The sequence below is a fragment of the Daktulosphaira vitifoliae genome, unplaced genomic scaffold (assembly GCF_025091365.1).
Source record: "Daktulosphaira vitifoliae isolate Bord-2020 unplaced genomic scaffold, ASM2509136v1 Scaffold_4, whole genome shotgun sequence".
Taxonomy (NCBI): Eukaryota; Metazoa; Arthropoda; class Insecta; order Hemiptera; family Phylloxeridae; genus Daktulosphaira; species Daktulosphaira vitifoliae.
Window position 1 is genome coordinate 5,968,473 of NW_026099575.1, and position 14,508 is coordinate 5,982,980.

The 14,508-nt window shown below is 24.5% G+C and overlaps 1 protein-coding gene and 2 long non-coding RNA genes across 3 annotated transcripts in view; 2 read left to right on the forward strand and 1 right to left on the reverse strand.

The window, feature by feature from the left end:
• Positions 1-3,217, reverse strand: part of LOC126905608 (midasin) — a 35,133-nt gene extending 31,916 nt beyond the window's left edge. Inside the window, exons 1-7 of the mRNA XM_050685492.1 lie at positions 3,012-3,217; positions 2,417-2,632; positions 2,124-2,340; positions 1,922-2,066; positions 1,475-1,602; positions 643-939; positions 334-574 (exon numbers count right to left, since the gene is read on the reverse strand). Coding sequence (XP_050541449.1) covers positions 334-574; positions 643-939; positions 1,475-1,602; positions 1,922-2,066; positions 2,124-2,340; positions 2,417-2,632; positions 3,012-3,061 — 1,294 coding nt within the window. The 5' untranslated portion in view covers positions 3,062-3,217. The remainder of the gene's footprint in view (positions 1-333; positions 575-642; positions 940-1,474; positions 1,603-1,921; positions 2,067-2,123; positions 2,341-2,416; positions 2,633-3,011) is intronic.
• Positions 3,218-4,369: 1,152 nt separating this feature from the next.
• LOC126905613 (uncharacterized) overlaps positions 4,370-14,508 on the forward strand; it is a 15,796-nt gene continuing 5,657 nt past the window's right edge. Inside the window, exon 1 of the long non-coding RNA XR_007704058.1 lies at positions 4,370-6,238. This is a non-coding gene — a long non-coding RNA (uncharacterized LOC126905613). The remainder of the gene's footprint in view (positions 6,239-14,508) is intronic.
• Positions 7,426-11,948, forward strand: LOC126905612 (uncharacterized). The gene is made up of 4 exons (XR_007704057.1): positions 7,426-7,478; positions 8,062-8,191; positions 10,205-10,776; positions 11,301-11,948. It is a non-coding gene; the product is annotated as an uncharacterized LOC126905612 (long non-coding RNA).

Genomic DNA, 14,508 nt, shown 5'->3' on the forward strand with positions numbered 1-14,508 from the left:
TTTGAAATATTCATAAAATGTTTCCTTATAGATACCAAACTTTGAAGAATTTAATTTAATTCATTAATTTTTAGTGAAATTTATTCAAATAATATTTGTACTCGCTCAGGTAAACTATTAAAGTTTTGTTTAAAAATAGAGAACTTGTGATAATTTGTAAAGATATATAAATTATATTATTGTTGATGTACCATTTATATGTTTGTTTGGTACATTAATTTTGATGATATTATTGAAAATTTATTAAATAATATAATTTTTAAACAATGTGTCATTAATACAAAAAAAGATGATGTTAAACAAAACATTTATATGAATAAATAAATTACATACTTGAGTTCACTGCACTACAACAAAATACATCTATAGCATCTTGAATTACTTTCAAAGCTGACTCACTGGAAGTAACACTATACTCATTAACTGCTCTTGAACACCATTTCATCAGATCCCTAGTGGAAGTTAATCTACTAATACTTTTTATGCAAGTATAATCATACTTTTCATGAAATCCAACAGAAAACAATAAAAAAACATCTACAATTTTTGTAGCTATTGTTTTCAAAATAGGAAACTGTAAAAATTATTATCTTTATAATTAGTTGATAAAATACTAAATTTTAATTATAAAATAAAAATTACCTTGGTTTCTACAACTTCAATAAGTTCATTTTTAGTTAATGGTTCTACATTTACTTGAACAGAGTGTTTTTCTAATAAATCAGTTGCAATATTATGTTTTTGATGAGACCCACCACAAGCAGTAGCTAAAATTCTTTGAGTAAAAAAAAGCTGAAATCCAGTGGCAGGAATAATCCTATCCCTAAATCCAGGCACAGTTAATGAATTATTTTCTATAAGGGAAACAAGAACTGCCGCTAAATCGCTAGATGCACAATCTATGTCTTCAAGCAAAAGCCATAATCCTTCAGTCACAGCCTACAATTATATAGAATAAAGTTAATTATTTATAAAAAAAAAAGTTCCCGATCATTTCCTAGAAAACACCCAGGTATTTATAAATTAAAGTTACTATTAAATAAAAATTTAATACTACATTAAAAACAATTTGTTGTAAAAATATTGAACTACTTAATGTAGATTCCTATTCTATACATTTTACAAAAAAATTATCATAATTTCCATACTTATTTTAATATTTCAATCAAATTATATATTTTTATAAATAAAACGTTTTGAAAAAATAATGGCATAAAATAAATTTATCTTTGGGTTCCTTAAAGAATTCTCTTATGTTACTTTTTTTTTAATACAATTTTAATCAAAGTAATATAATTTTAATATAAATTGTTTTCAAAAAAATTTAATGATAATTTTTCTATTATAAATGGGTATTTTTAAATTTTTTAAATTTTCTTCTTTTAATTTAACTTTTCAAGAGGCTTAAGTCATTTTAGACTTAAGCCCCTTTTCTTCCAAGATCATATGTATTTTTCATTGATTCTTAGCAAACCTTGGTCAAAACTCCCGGTTGCCACACAAATTCTCCAGGAATATCCGTACAATGATATGAACCAAGCATCATCTTTGAATCAGTTTCATCCCCAAGTTGAACGGTCAATAATTTTCTATTACTATGTCCTGATTGAGAATAAAATGTTAATAAGAAAAATTAATTGGATGAATTTTATATAAATCCCAGAAAGTTAATAATAATTATTGTGTTAAAATTAATTTATAAGAAAATAAAAATCAAGACTTTTTGAAATAAACATGGATATTAAATTATTAATTGACTTGAGTTTTACTAATATTTATTTAATTGTGTCAACTTTCAGTCAAATTATGGTAGTTCCTAAAGTCAATTTTTTTTTTTACATTTAACATATAATATATCAAACACTAGCCTTGTTTTGTAAATAATCAAAACTTTGCTGTTGGTTTAATATTTTATAATTACCAGTAATATCAGCTAAATAACGAATCAATACACTTTTTCCACTTCCAACAGGTCCAACTAAGCAAACTACTTTACCTGCAGAAATAGCAAGTGCCAAATTTCTTATATTTTTTTTTGTCGAATGCACCAAAATAAGTTCATCATTCTAAATAAAAATATTTAAATATATAAATAGTATAATTCAGGTATGATTTTTTTTTACTTGTTTTGATGGGCCTACAATAGGCAATGAAACTTCTTCAACAGTAATATAATCATTTGTTACATACGAATGAAGATTTTTATCACATAAGTATGGTTTTGTATTATATAACAATAAGTACTCTATATGTGATCTTGAATCTATGTATTGATAAATTAAATTCAGCTTTTCAGACTCAGTCAATTGAAGAACAATAGCCATACACTGACATGCTAACCTAAAGTAATAATTTAAATAAAATAATAAACTCAGTACATTTAAATTGCGACAATAGAAATATTTTTAATTATTACCAAACAACATATGAATCATCATGCCTTAAAAACATATGAGCAAAATCTGACCAATTCCATAAATCACGAAAATACTCAGCTGATAATTTCAACAACCACAATACCTTTTCCACTACTTTTACATCATTGTTAGACATCTTCTTTTTTTTTGGCAATGGAGGAATATTAAGTTCAATCCAAGGTGGTGGGTGTTCAGAATAATAATCTAACATTAATCTAAAAATATAAAACAAATTAAATCAACTTAAGTAGTAAAAAGATAACTATCCAATAATTAAAAGTAATTTATACAAAATAAATAAGAACTCATATTATTAAGTAAATAAAATATTATTCAGAAAATTCAATAGGTTTTCTACATAAGGTTATAAATCATATTTTATTATTTTTATGGAAAGATGTGTAAACTTGCGCATGTTTTATTAACAACCTTACCATAGAGTAAAACTTTTAATGGAATTGTTTAATTAGTTTTAATGATGAGGTAGTAGAAACTGTTAAACAGATGGTATATTTAATCAATTTTTACAAAAGTATTTAAATGTAAAATTCAGTCACAAAGTTACAAAATTACTATAAAAAGAAATATAGATACCTTAATTCATCTACATGTAAAGTAGTATCTTCACGTTTCTCATAATCCATAATGCATCAATTGAACTTTACTTTCTTATAAATATATACAAAAGTTATTAGTTTTCGATTACATTCAATTCACTCAAAAGGATTTCGAAAATATTTTAAAATATAAGTCCACGTGCGCCGTGAAAATTGTCTTAGGTGTTATAATATAGACAATGTTACTTTAATGACAAGGAACAACGTGCGCGATATCACACTTTTGAATTTGATAACAAATATCACATCTTGTCTGATAAGAATTTTATAATTCAGCATGAAATGTTCACATTAAACTAAGTATTGAGCTTTATGGATATGTAATAGGATGTATTATACATTTCTTAAGTGAAATAGTGTAAGTATTTTTCGTAATAATTTTCAAAAGGTATTTTTAAAAAACTTAATTTATATTAACTAAGAAATACTATAATTATCTAAATTTATTGACTTTTGAGGATTTATAGTTTAAAAAGATTTTTACACTGAAATTACTTCTCACCTGTTGTTTTATAGTTATATTTTATTCAAGATGATTTTTAAAATTAAAAGTCTTCTTGTCTTAAATAAATGACAACATTATTATTTTTAATATAATTATGCATGCATTTATTCAATTTTCATTTTTTTAGTTAGAAATAATGGATGTTTCAAGTAAAAGTAAAGATATTGCACAGATTCAATATGTAGAATCAAAAATTAAATCTGCTTCTTTTAAATCAACAATACTAGGAGTTGATTTATATAATCAAATCTTTCAATTTAAAAATTGTATATTTATTTTAATTGGCCAAGATAACAATTTTTCAAGTCTTTCTGTAGCCATGACACAAAGAAATAGTAATAATATAATTAATACTTCAATATTTAGTACAGATCCTGATAGTAGGTCTGAATCTATTGCTAGTACTTTATCAAAAAACCTTAAAACATCCCTTCCTATTTATGTTAGTTTTAATAGTAGCATAGAAACTCTTGGCTTGAAAGATGTTATCTTGAGTTTAAATAAATATTTTGATGATCACCCAGAATTAATCATATGAAAATTTGTATAATGTAAACTTAACACATAATTAATTATTTAATTTTTTTTAATTATTAAAATAGTGACATCTTTTATGTTTATTCAAATATTTCCTGTGTCACATTATCATAAAATTAACTATGTAGAGTTTTTTATAAATAAAATGCAACTATATTTGGTTTTATTTTAATTATTTTTTAAAGAGTTTATAAGCATGTTTTTAAGTAATTGAAGATTACATACCTATTTGACATTGTTAAATTGCATTTATTTGGTATGAAACACAAAATAATCTTATACAAAAAGTCATTTCATTGTTCAAAATCTGTTTCTAAATTTTCGAAATGTTTCATTTTTAATAAGTACACAGCGATTTAACCATGTTATCTTTGTGAGAGGTGTATAATCATAAAAACTTGGTACTAAATTTGCTTATCCTCAAATATGGTAATATTAAAAAGAATATTTTTTTTTTTTTTAATATTATATAATATTAATATATATAGTGAAAAATTATTGAAAGTTAAATATCATTTTTCTGGCCAAAAATGTTAAATGACTAAAAAGAGAATAGCCTAAAACTACTTATTAAATATAATAGGTATTGTTCATGGTTTTATTTGAACTAAAGCCGGTCATTGGAATGTTTATAATTTTTATAGAAAAATTCATACTCATATCATATTTAGTGTGTAAAGATGGTGTTTACTTCTGTTTTTTTTTTATATATAACGTAGCCAGGGTTTGATACCATAGAATAAATACAGAAAAATTCAAATTTTTACGAAATTTAAAATGTTACAGAAAATGAACTACCACACATTAATAAAAAATTTTTAACCAAATTATTTTTTAAAAGCTGTTTTGAAATTTTTAAAATTATGCTTTTTTTAATTTAATTATAAAACTGATATTAATATAATTATTATTATAGCCCTCAAGTATATAAACTATTAAAAAAATAAAATTAACTGGATCAAAAGTTATTTAAGTTGTCAGTGAATGCTTGGCCACTCTGTATATATATATTATTAAAAAAGCTTTGCACAAAAAATAATGAATATAAAAAATTATTTGGTTAAAAATGTATTTTTAGACTTAAAATAAGCCCATGGTTAACGTAAATTGTAGCAAAATTACCATATAACTATTTTATATGAATTTTCATAATATTCATGTATAATTCAATAAAACATGGGGATATAAAGCATTTTACTTATTATAGGAACTTAGCCATAGAATTTACTGAAACCGTGGTATAAATTGGGTTATAGGGATTGCCACGAACTGATAATGTTCTGACATTCATATATTCCAACATTGTAAAAAAATCCTCCAAATACATTTATTCCGACAAAAATTACTGCAAATAGGATAATTAATTAATTGCTCCGAATAAAATTTACTCCGAATATGGATAATTCGCGAAATCGATTAATATAATTATCAAATATGATAAAGTAGACGAATATCGTAGAAATATAAATAATTAACATAAAATAGTGTTATAATTGTTTATTGTCTATTTACAATAAAGATCCTTGAAGTATATCCGGCTTTCAAAATAATATGTATTATAGGGTGAAGAAGAGGGCATTAAATTAAAACAACCAGTGAAGTTGAAAATGTTCTACGTTCTATAAGCATTTTTTAGATTTGAACCCCCCTTGTATATAGGAAAATGGTCCGATTTAAAAAAATAGTATGTCGAATGAATGATGTATATAAATACTACTTCTCATGAAAAAATTGTATTGATCCATACATTTTTCAAAAAGTTATAGCATAATAAAGTTAAAAATGTGAAATACAAAATCGAGAATTTTCACACAAAAATAACATTCGGTAGCCATTTTCACCGTGAAGATAAAATGAAGTCCGAAATTTTTTTTCCATTATCAAGTATATTACATTAGCTTTAATTTAAGATATATATAAAAGTGTCAGACTTTCCGGAACATTTTCAAAAGTCAAGTTGAAAAAGTTGTCATTTTAAATCCCTCCTGAGGACAGGTTTAGGGTCAGATTTAAAAAAAAATATACCAAATGATAAGGTAGAACATTATGAATCTATTAAAAAAAAATTATATTGATTTGTTCAATTTTTAAAAAGTTATGGCAGTTTTAAGTAAAAAAAATTTCAAAAATTACCGATTTTTAAATTTGTAATTGTTTTGGAGGTTTCCCCCATTTACGGGGAACGAGGGAAATTTTTCAATTTTTGAGGGTAATGTCTTCGACTAGATCTTTTGACGTATCATTGAAAGAAATCGGTTCGGTGAGAGCTGACAAAAAGTGGTAAGACACAAAAAAAAAAAAAAACACATAGTAAAACCAATACCTTCTCAGCTTCCCATCGAAGCTAATATTTATACTTTTAACCTATATACTCCAAATGAATAATTAAATTAAGTTCTCTTATTAAACCATCAATAAAAATATATTAAAAAAAAATTTATCACATGAATTATTATTATTAAATCCATGTAAAATACTTGAAATGCAAACAAAAAAGAACGTTTGCTTTAACATTGAATTTATTTTTTCCCAATGTGTATAAAAATATAGCAAATTATTATCATGACTATGTACAAATAAAATATAAGCTTTAAAACGGTAAAAATAATGGTTTTTTTTTATGAAAAAGTCTATTAATGTGAAAGAATTTATCACTATCAGTTATAATCACTTTTATATAACTAAATTTTTCGTACAAGGTTCATGTATTCAATTTGATATTCCGCAACCTTTTACATAATTAGATATAAAATACTGAAATTTACCTTTAATACATGTAACTGTTTAATAAAAACTTAAATTATATAGTATTTATTTTAATACACAAATAACATAGATATTTTATACAATAAGTTAATTTTTAAATAGTTCAATATAGCTAATTTTAATATTTTCAATAAAAATATGATGGAAAAATATAAGGACCAGAACTGTTTAATTTAAAATAAAATCTTCTAAATATTCTAAGGGAAAAAATGAATTAACAATTACCCCATTTGTTTACATTTGCCCCATTTCACCTTAAATTAGGAAATATTTTAATTAAAGTTATTGAAATAACCCTAAATTATAATTAATAAGAATCATCGTCTAAAACTTGAACACAATGTTGAAATAATTCATATTTTTAGTTATTTTATTAATGAAAAAAAAAATCATTATCTAATTAATTTTATTAACTTATTTTAAAAAATAACTCAAAGTTATTAAATAATTTGGTTCCTACATGTGGCATAATAAAATTAGAAAGATTGTTAAAAAATTGTGCATATAACAATTTTTTAGTATAATTATAATAATATTTCATTAAATGTTGTAAATAGCATTTTTCACCTCTGAATGATAATAATCTACAGCCATATGAACCATTCACATCTTATGATACTTCATATAAAAGAACAGGTGAGTAAAACTATGGAAATAATATTTAATTTGTTAGTCATACTTAAATTCAATTATGAATTTTCTTTTCTATTTTTTTAAAATAAATTTTTTTTGTAAATAATTCATTTTTTTTATATAACACTGAGAATATTTTTTTACTTTAACTTCACTGTTATTTATTATTATACAGAGACAATTAATAACCAAATTATACTTGAAACGCTTAAATATATAAAATTAAAACAAGTAAATATTTAAAAAGAACTTGTTGCAAATAACTTAATGTTGACACGCATACTATTAGAAATTAAAGCTACTGAAAGTAATATAAAATATAAAATTTTGAATCCAACCTAACCCAGCAGGTATCTGGATACAAACTTTCTGTCTTTATTCCCTATCAAAAACAAGGAAGAATTTCTACATGTTGAAAACTGCATATTAAATGAAGTTAAATTTATTATAAAATTGGTATATTTAATAATATAAAATTAAAAAAATATATATTATAAGAAATTTTATTTTGACAAGATAGCGATAAATTATATGAAATTAAAAAATGATAAAATAAAACATTGTCTTCAATTCTAAATATTTTTAGGAATAATTTATTAAAAGTATTGGTGGATGTGGGTTAAAGAACAATATCATTTGAGTTCTTCCAAAATTATTCAGCGATGAATGTGCTATTACAACAAAATGGACAGGGCGAGTAAAAAATATAACAATAGGTATTTCAGAAACCATAAAAATAATAAAAAGTAATAGAATTGGAATAAAAACAATACATAAGGCGCATAGAGCCAAAATAGCTTAACCCACAAAAAAATATTTTCCGTTTTATGTGATCAAACGTTTTAGAATGATATGATATTTCAAAACCAATGTGGTCCAACCCTAACAAAAAATTATTTTGTAGATGGCACTTAATTTGTTTTGGCATTAATACTTAAATTCCTATTTTCAATTCTAAAGTGACCTAACCTACTGTTAATGGGTTAAGCCATTTTAGTTTCAAAATGCAGTGGTTACATTACAAAAGTGACCAGTATTTTAAGTTTAGTTATAAGTATTCTAATAATCCTGATTTCCCATTTAACTGTGTTTATATTGGTAAAAGAAATTCGAAAATTAAAGACTATACAAAAAAGTTAGATCTATTGTATTCTAATGGTCATATAATCACAAAAACAAAAAAAAAGATTTATTAGATTTACTTGCATTCATACCACCAATAAAACACCAATTTTATAATAGTCTTAAAGTTAATAAAAACATTAATGAAGATTATCCTGATTTAAATGAATGTAAAGATAATGAATAAGAAACTTGGAAACATTTAAACCATTTTTTAAATATTAGAAGTACATAAACATTTTAAGTTGTAGGTACACATTCTTGAGATTTTTTTTTTTTAATATACTTAAGCAGAGAATACTGATAAGTTTTTGTTTATTTTATTAAATTTTATGATGGGCAACTGTTATAATTATGTTTCTTTAAAATATAATACAAAGTTAAAAGGAGTAATACAGATTTTTATTATCACTTAAAGTTATTTTTATTATGTTTAATTTTTAAATGTTTAGAGGATTACACTAATATTTAGTTAAGTATTACAATATTACTATTATAATATTAAAATTATTAATTTTTTTGTTTTGTTTTTTGCACTAAGCATAGAAGACATAATGTGATAACTACTATTAATATTAATGATCTCTACAATAATTATAAAATGTTAATTTTATACAGATTGTTTTGATTAATTAAAAAAATTTTATGATGATTGAAGTGTAATAATTATTATAATATGAATGTTGTAGGAAAACAATTGATTATTATAAGTAAGTTATTTTTATCATGTGTCATTTTAAAATATTTATTGAAGTAAATTACAATTTTGATATGTAGTCTATTATAATAATAATGATAAAATTATTATTATTTTACATGAAGCTCAGAATACTAATTTTATGAAGTGATCTTATTCTATAAAAAATGTATATTTGTAAGTCAGTTGTTTAATATTTATATAACAAATTCAATACAGTATAACCAAATGTACAGTTCAGAAGATTTAGATTATAGTAAATTATACATTTTCAAGTGTTGGACTAACCCACTCAAAATTTAATTTGATGAAAATTTTTCAAAATGTAGTGTGGCCTAACTGACATTAAACCTTAATCACCTTTAAATAGGTTAGTGCTTTATAGATGGTTTAAAAGGCAAAGTTTTATACATACTAAAGAAGTTTTATTATGATTCTTATAGTGAATTGAATAATAAAAAAAAAAATTTTAAATAGTCAATGCTTTAATTGTCCGCCCTGAATAATTTCACTTTAGTGGGTTAAGCTGTTTTGGTTCTATGCGCCTTACATATATATAGTAGTTCTGGATTAATGTATAATTTTACAGGGATTATAAAAGATAATTCTAATAACACATTAACCGATTCAGAAGTTGATAGAGTAGATGCTAAATGGGTGTGTCATGCTAACACTCGCTTAAATAGATTAAAATGAATAGTTATTATCAAGAATTTATTGTAATAAGTCTAATTATAATAGACATAATAATATTTCAATTTGTAAAGTCTAGTTTCATTTGGTGGTTCTTAATTTTTAAACAATTAATGCATGTTTAATTTAAATAGAATATTAAATAATAAGATATTCAAAAAATATTATTACTCTTTCAATTATCATTTTATACTAATCTTGAGAATTTGTTTAATAGTATTAAACGAGATTCATATCTGACACGACGCTTCGTGATACACGACTCGTGCCACCTTATTAGCCTTCGATTATTTGACTGACCAACGGATGCCTTACGCCACGATAGAAAATGTAGCAAGAGCCGCACGACCGACGACGAACTGCTGCAAATTAGTGATGGGACGTTCACGAACGAACGGATCTTTTTGAACGGGTCATATCAGTGAACGAGTTGATCCGGATCGCAAAAAAAATAGATATCGTTCATTCGTTCATACGTTCGTTTCACGCAATATATCGGACAGTGTTTCATGATTCGTTCATTTACTAAACGTTTACCTGTACTTCAATTAAAACCTATGCCTAACCTTATATTCTTATAATATAAAAATTTAAAAAAAAAAACGAAGAATATATTCTTTACAAGTATATACTTATAATGTTTTCTTAAAAAATTAAATAAAAATATACTTATTGCCAATGAGAGTTTAAAAGCAACACTATTTGGTTTGTGATAAAAACATTTTTATTGTAGGTCTGCAGACTAAATTTTCAAAGTTGTGACATGTTTCTACTAACATAATCATGCAGGTTTAAAACAGTTAGATTATTTCAAGTATACTACTATATTGTTCATTTGAAGAACAATTTTGATTATCAATATATAGTTATTTATTTCATAAATATTACATTCATATAATTATTTATAAGCGAAAATAGGTCTATGAATTAGTGAATTTAGCAACTAGGACAAAAATTGACTATTAGACTAATATAATTGTTGTGAGAGGTATTAAACCACCTCACTTTTATAATCTGGTCATAGCTGCTGTAAATTGTAATATCTGATTTAGGTGAATTAATTTCTCTATAAAACTCCTTTTATGAAAACAAATAATTTAAATGATTTCGCTTATTATAGAAACAAATTCTATGGATTTATGTACCGCAATTCATCCGCTAGTATAAATTATTTGTTTTTATTCTATACAAAAATATTCGTGTATAACAGCATATTATGTTATTTCAAGTAATTTGTATTTGAAAAAATATATAACCCGATTATACAAGTGTATTATCAGTAAAAAATCTAATATCACGGTAATGTTACATAGTGAAAATGCGAATTTGAACGACTCGTTCAGGAAAACCATAGTAAGGAGTAATTGATAAGAACCGTGACCAATCGTAAGAAATGAACGAAAGAACGAGTTATATGAACTGGTCATTTGAACGATCCGGATCGTTCGATTGACCCGAAATTCCCATCACTACTGCAAATGATACGTTGCGTCTTCTTCCCGTTGTGACCATGTCGAGGGTGTACGCCACCAACTCCGGACGTGCCGCACGACAGGACTAGACGAACCGTTACGCACCCACGCACCTGCGCACCGTCGCCTTCAACGCTGCTAACTTTTTGACGCCGAGATCATGCCGGACACCGTGTCGCTAACGTCAGCGAAAGTGCCTCGATATTGTGCGACGATTATTAGTAGTGATGGGCATAATCGAATGATTTCGATAATCGAATGATTAGTAATCGAGACATTTTCATAATCGAGTGAATCTCTCGAAAAATCACTCGAAGTTAAAATCGTCTGCTCGTATGATAAGAATAATCAACTATTATTATTTATCGAGAGAATCGAAAAATTATACGAAATATGAATAAATATACCTATAGTAAATAATTATTAATTTAATTTTGCTTTTTTTATTTGTTGGTGTTTATTTATAATTAATATATTAAACTATAATTTAGGAATAATAATAACAATAATATATTAATAATGCATTATTAATAAGTGCTTTAAATAAAAGACAAGTTGTTATTTTTTTTATTTAATAATTATTACCTATATTTTAAAAAAACCGATAACAAATTTAAAAATAAAAACATAAGATAAGGTAGCAATAGCCTGCTTGACCATCATAATTAAAACACCTAATTCCACACCTAATTGATTTTTCATAAATTCACAACTAGTGAGAGAATCAGAACTCAGTAGTTTAGCCAGTTCAGGACAAAACTTTGTTCTAATCGTCACATACTTCCCAAAAATGTGACAGATAAGGTGTTGCCATGAGTAGCGATTGAACGAGTTGAAAATAAGACTCGAAGTCAACAATTTAATAATAATTCGACTATAATTTATGCTAAATAAAAACTTAAAAATAGTATTCTCTCGTTTCATCGTTTCATGGACATCATTCGAAATAACTTTTATTCGATTATATACATTTCAAGATCAAGAAATCATTGTTTTTATAATAAACGAGAAATCATTAGAAATAATCACTCGATTATAGAATAATCAATATTATTCTAATATTATTTATTAAAAAAATCAGAATATCTCGATTATATAATTGATATGATTTCAATAATCGAAATATCTCGATTATTTTCATAATCGAGATATCTCGATTATGCCCATCACTAATTATTAGTAATTGTGTTCGTCTTTTAGGTTTGTTTGTTTTTTAAATAATCTGTTGTTTCTTATTAATAAACGGCCCGCAGGTCTCTACCCTCAAAACCAATGTCGAATCTACATTATTGCGGCGTAAGTCGTGTCATCTTAACGATATCAATTTTTGTTGTAAATGAATGTAAAAATATAATATGTTGCGAAATTAATCCTATCAGAAAACTTGGGGTTTACTTTTAATAAAACAATTATTTTGTTTTATTTTTCAAAATATTAGTAAAAAAAGAAATAAAAAAGTATCCTATATTTCTACAAAGTACTTTATAAAGTTAATTAAACTAGAACAAGAAAATCGTGTCCCCACTGAAACATTATCTGTAAGTAATTTGAGTGCAGTGACTAGTGTTATAAATGATACACCACCTTCTCATAATTCTGTTAAAGAAATAACTCATTCTGAATGTCATAATATTTTTTAAAAACCACCTAATTTCAAACCTCATCATTCTAACCTGTATGTCGATACTTCTAATGTTATGCAAGTAATAAACCCTCAATTTTTACCCCTACCAAGTACTCCCTTAAATTTAAGTGATACATGAAGGTCATTATTTGTAAAATATTAAGTTTCACATAACTTTTGTAATAACTTGCTTCAAATTTTACAAAGTGAAGGATTAGTTGTTCCTAATAATATAAGAACTTTATTGAAAACTCAAAAAAATCATGAAATTATAGATATAACTGGCGGTTCTTGTACACAATTAGGAATAAAATACATGCTAATTTCTTTTTTGAAAACAAATAATGCTGAAAAATATATTTCACTTTATATTTTTAAAATAGGCATTAACCCACACAACAAAAAAAAATTTTAATAGATAGAATTATTACGCATCGATTACTTGGAAAACATTAGTAATTAAATTTTATGACAAAATTCCCACAATGTTACATTTTTATCTTAGTTCTTCAATATTATAATAATATTCATTGATTCTACTTTAAATATTTATTTTTGAATTCGCGTCAACATTTATGTAATACTATTTTGTTAATATTAATTCAATTTGATTTTAAAATATTAGCGTAAATTTATAATTAAATTTTTTTCAAATTTTAGTTATAATTATAATTATTTAATATGTCAGCATTTTAAATGAACATATTCACCTGTTAACATTTGAATATGATTTTATGATATTACCAAAATAAGTTTGTATTATCTACTATAAATACAAATATTTGCCAATATTGGCAATATAAATTTATATTGCCGAAAAAATATTTAAAATAAAAATATTGTTTTGAAATTTTTAAATACTTGTTGATTAACAAGCACTATACCTTTCGAAGGTTATAGCAAGAGCACTATTTAATTAATTGTATTTCAGTTTTCAAGGAGTGCAATTTTGATCATTTTCCAGAACCACAACTTAAGTTGTGTCCCTGGAAAATTAATTAATACAATTCAATACATCATAATCATGATTTTTTATGTGACAAGATATTTCCCAAGAAAATCGGGCAATAAAGCTACCAGGTTTTCCACATTATGTTGATAAATTTACAGTTAAATAATTATATGATTAACGCTTGAAATTAATAATCGAGTGTACATTTCATTCATGTAATTAGACTAAATATACCTAGCCTTCATAAATTGTAAAATAAAAATACCAGCACAGGGGGGTCGCGGCACAGTGGTGACGTGGCATAGTTGGATCAAGTATAATGATATCTGACAGTGATTAAAATCACTATAAAATAAATATAGTTTAAAAAAACTAAAAAAACACGCTTTTAAAGCACATCGAACTAAAAAGTTAAAAATAATTTTTAAAATAAGCTTAAAACAATAATGAACGAAAAATACTAGTATTATTGT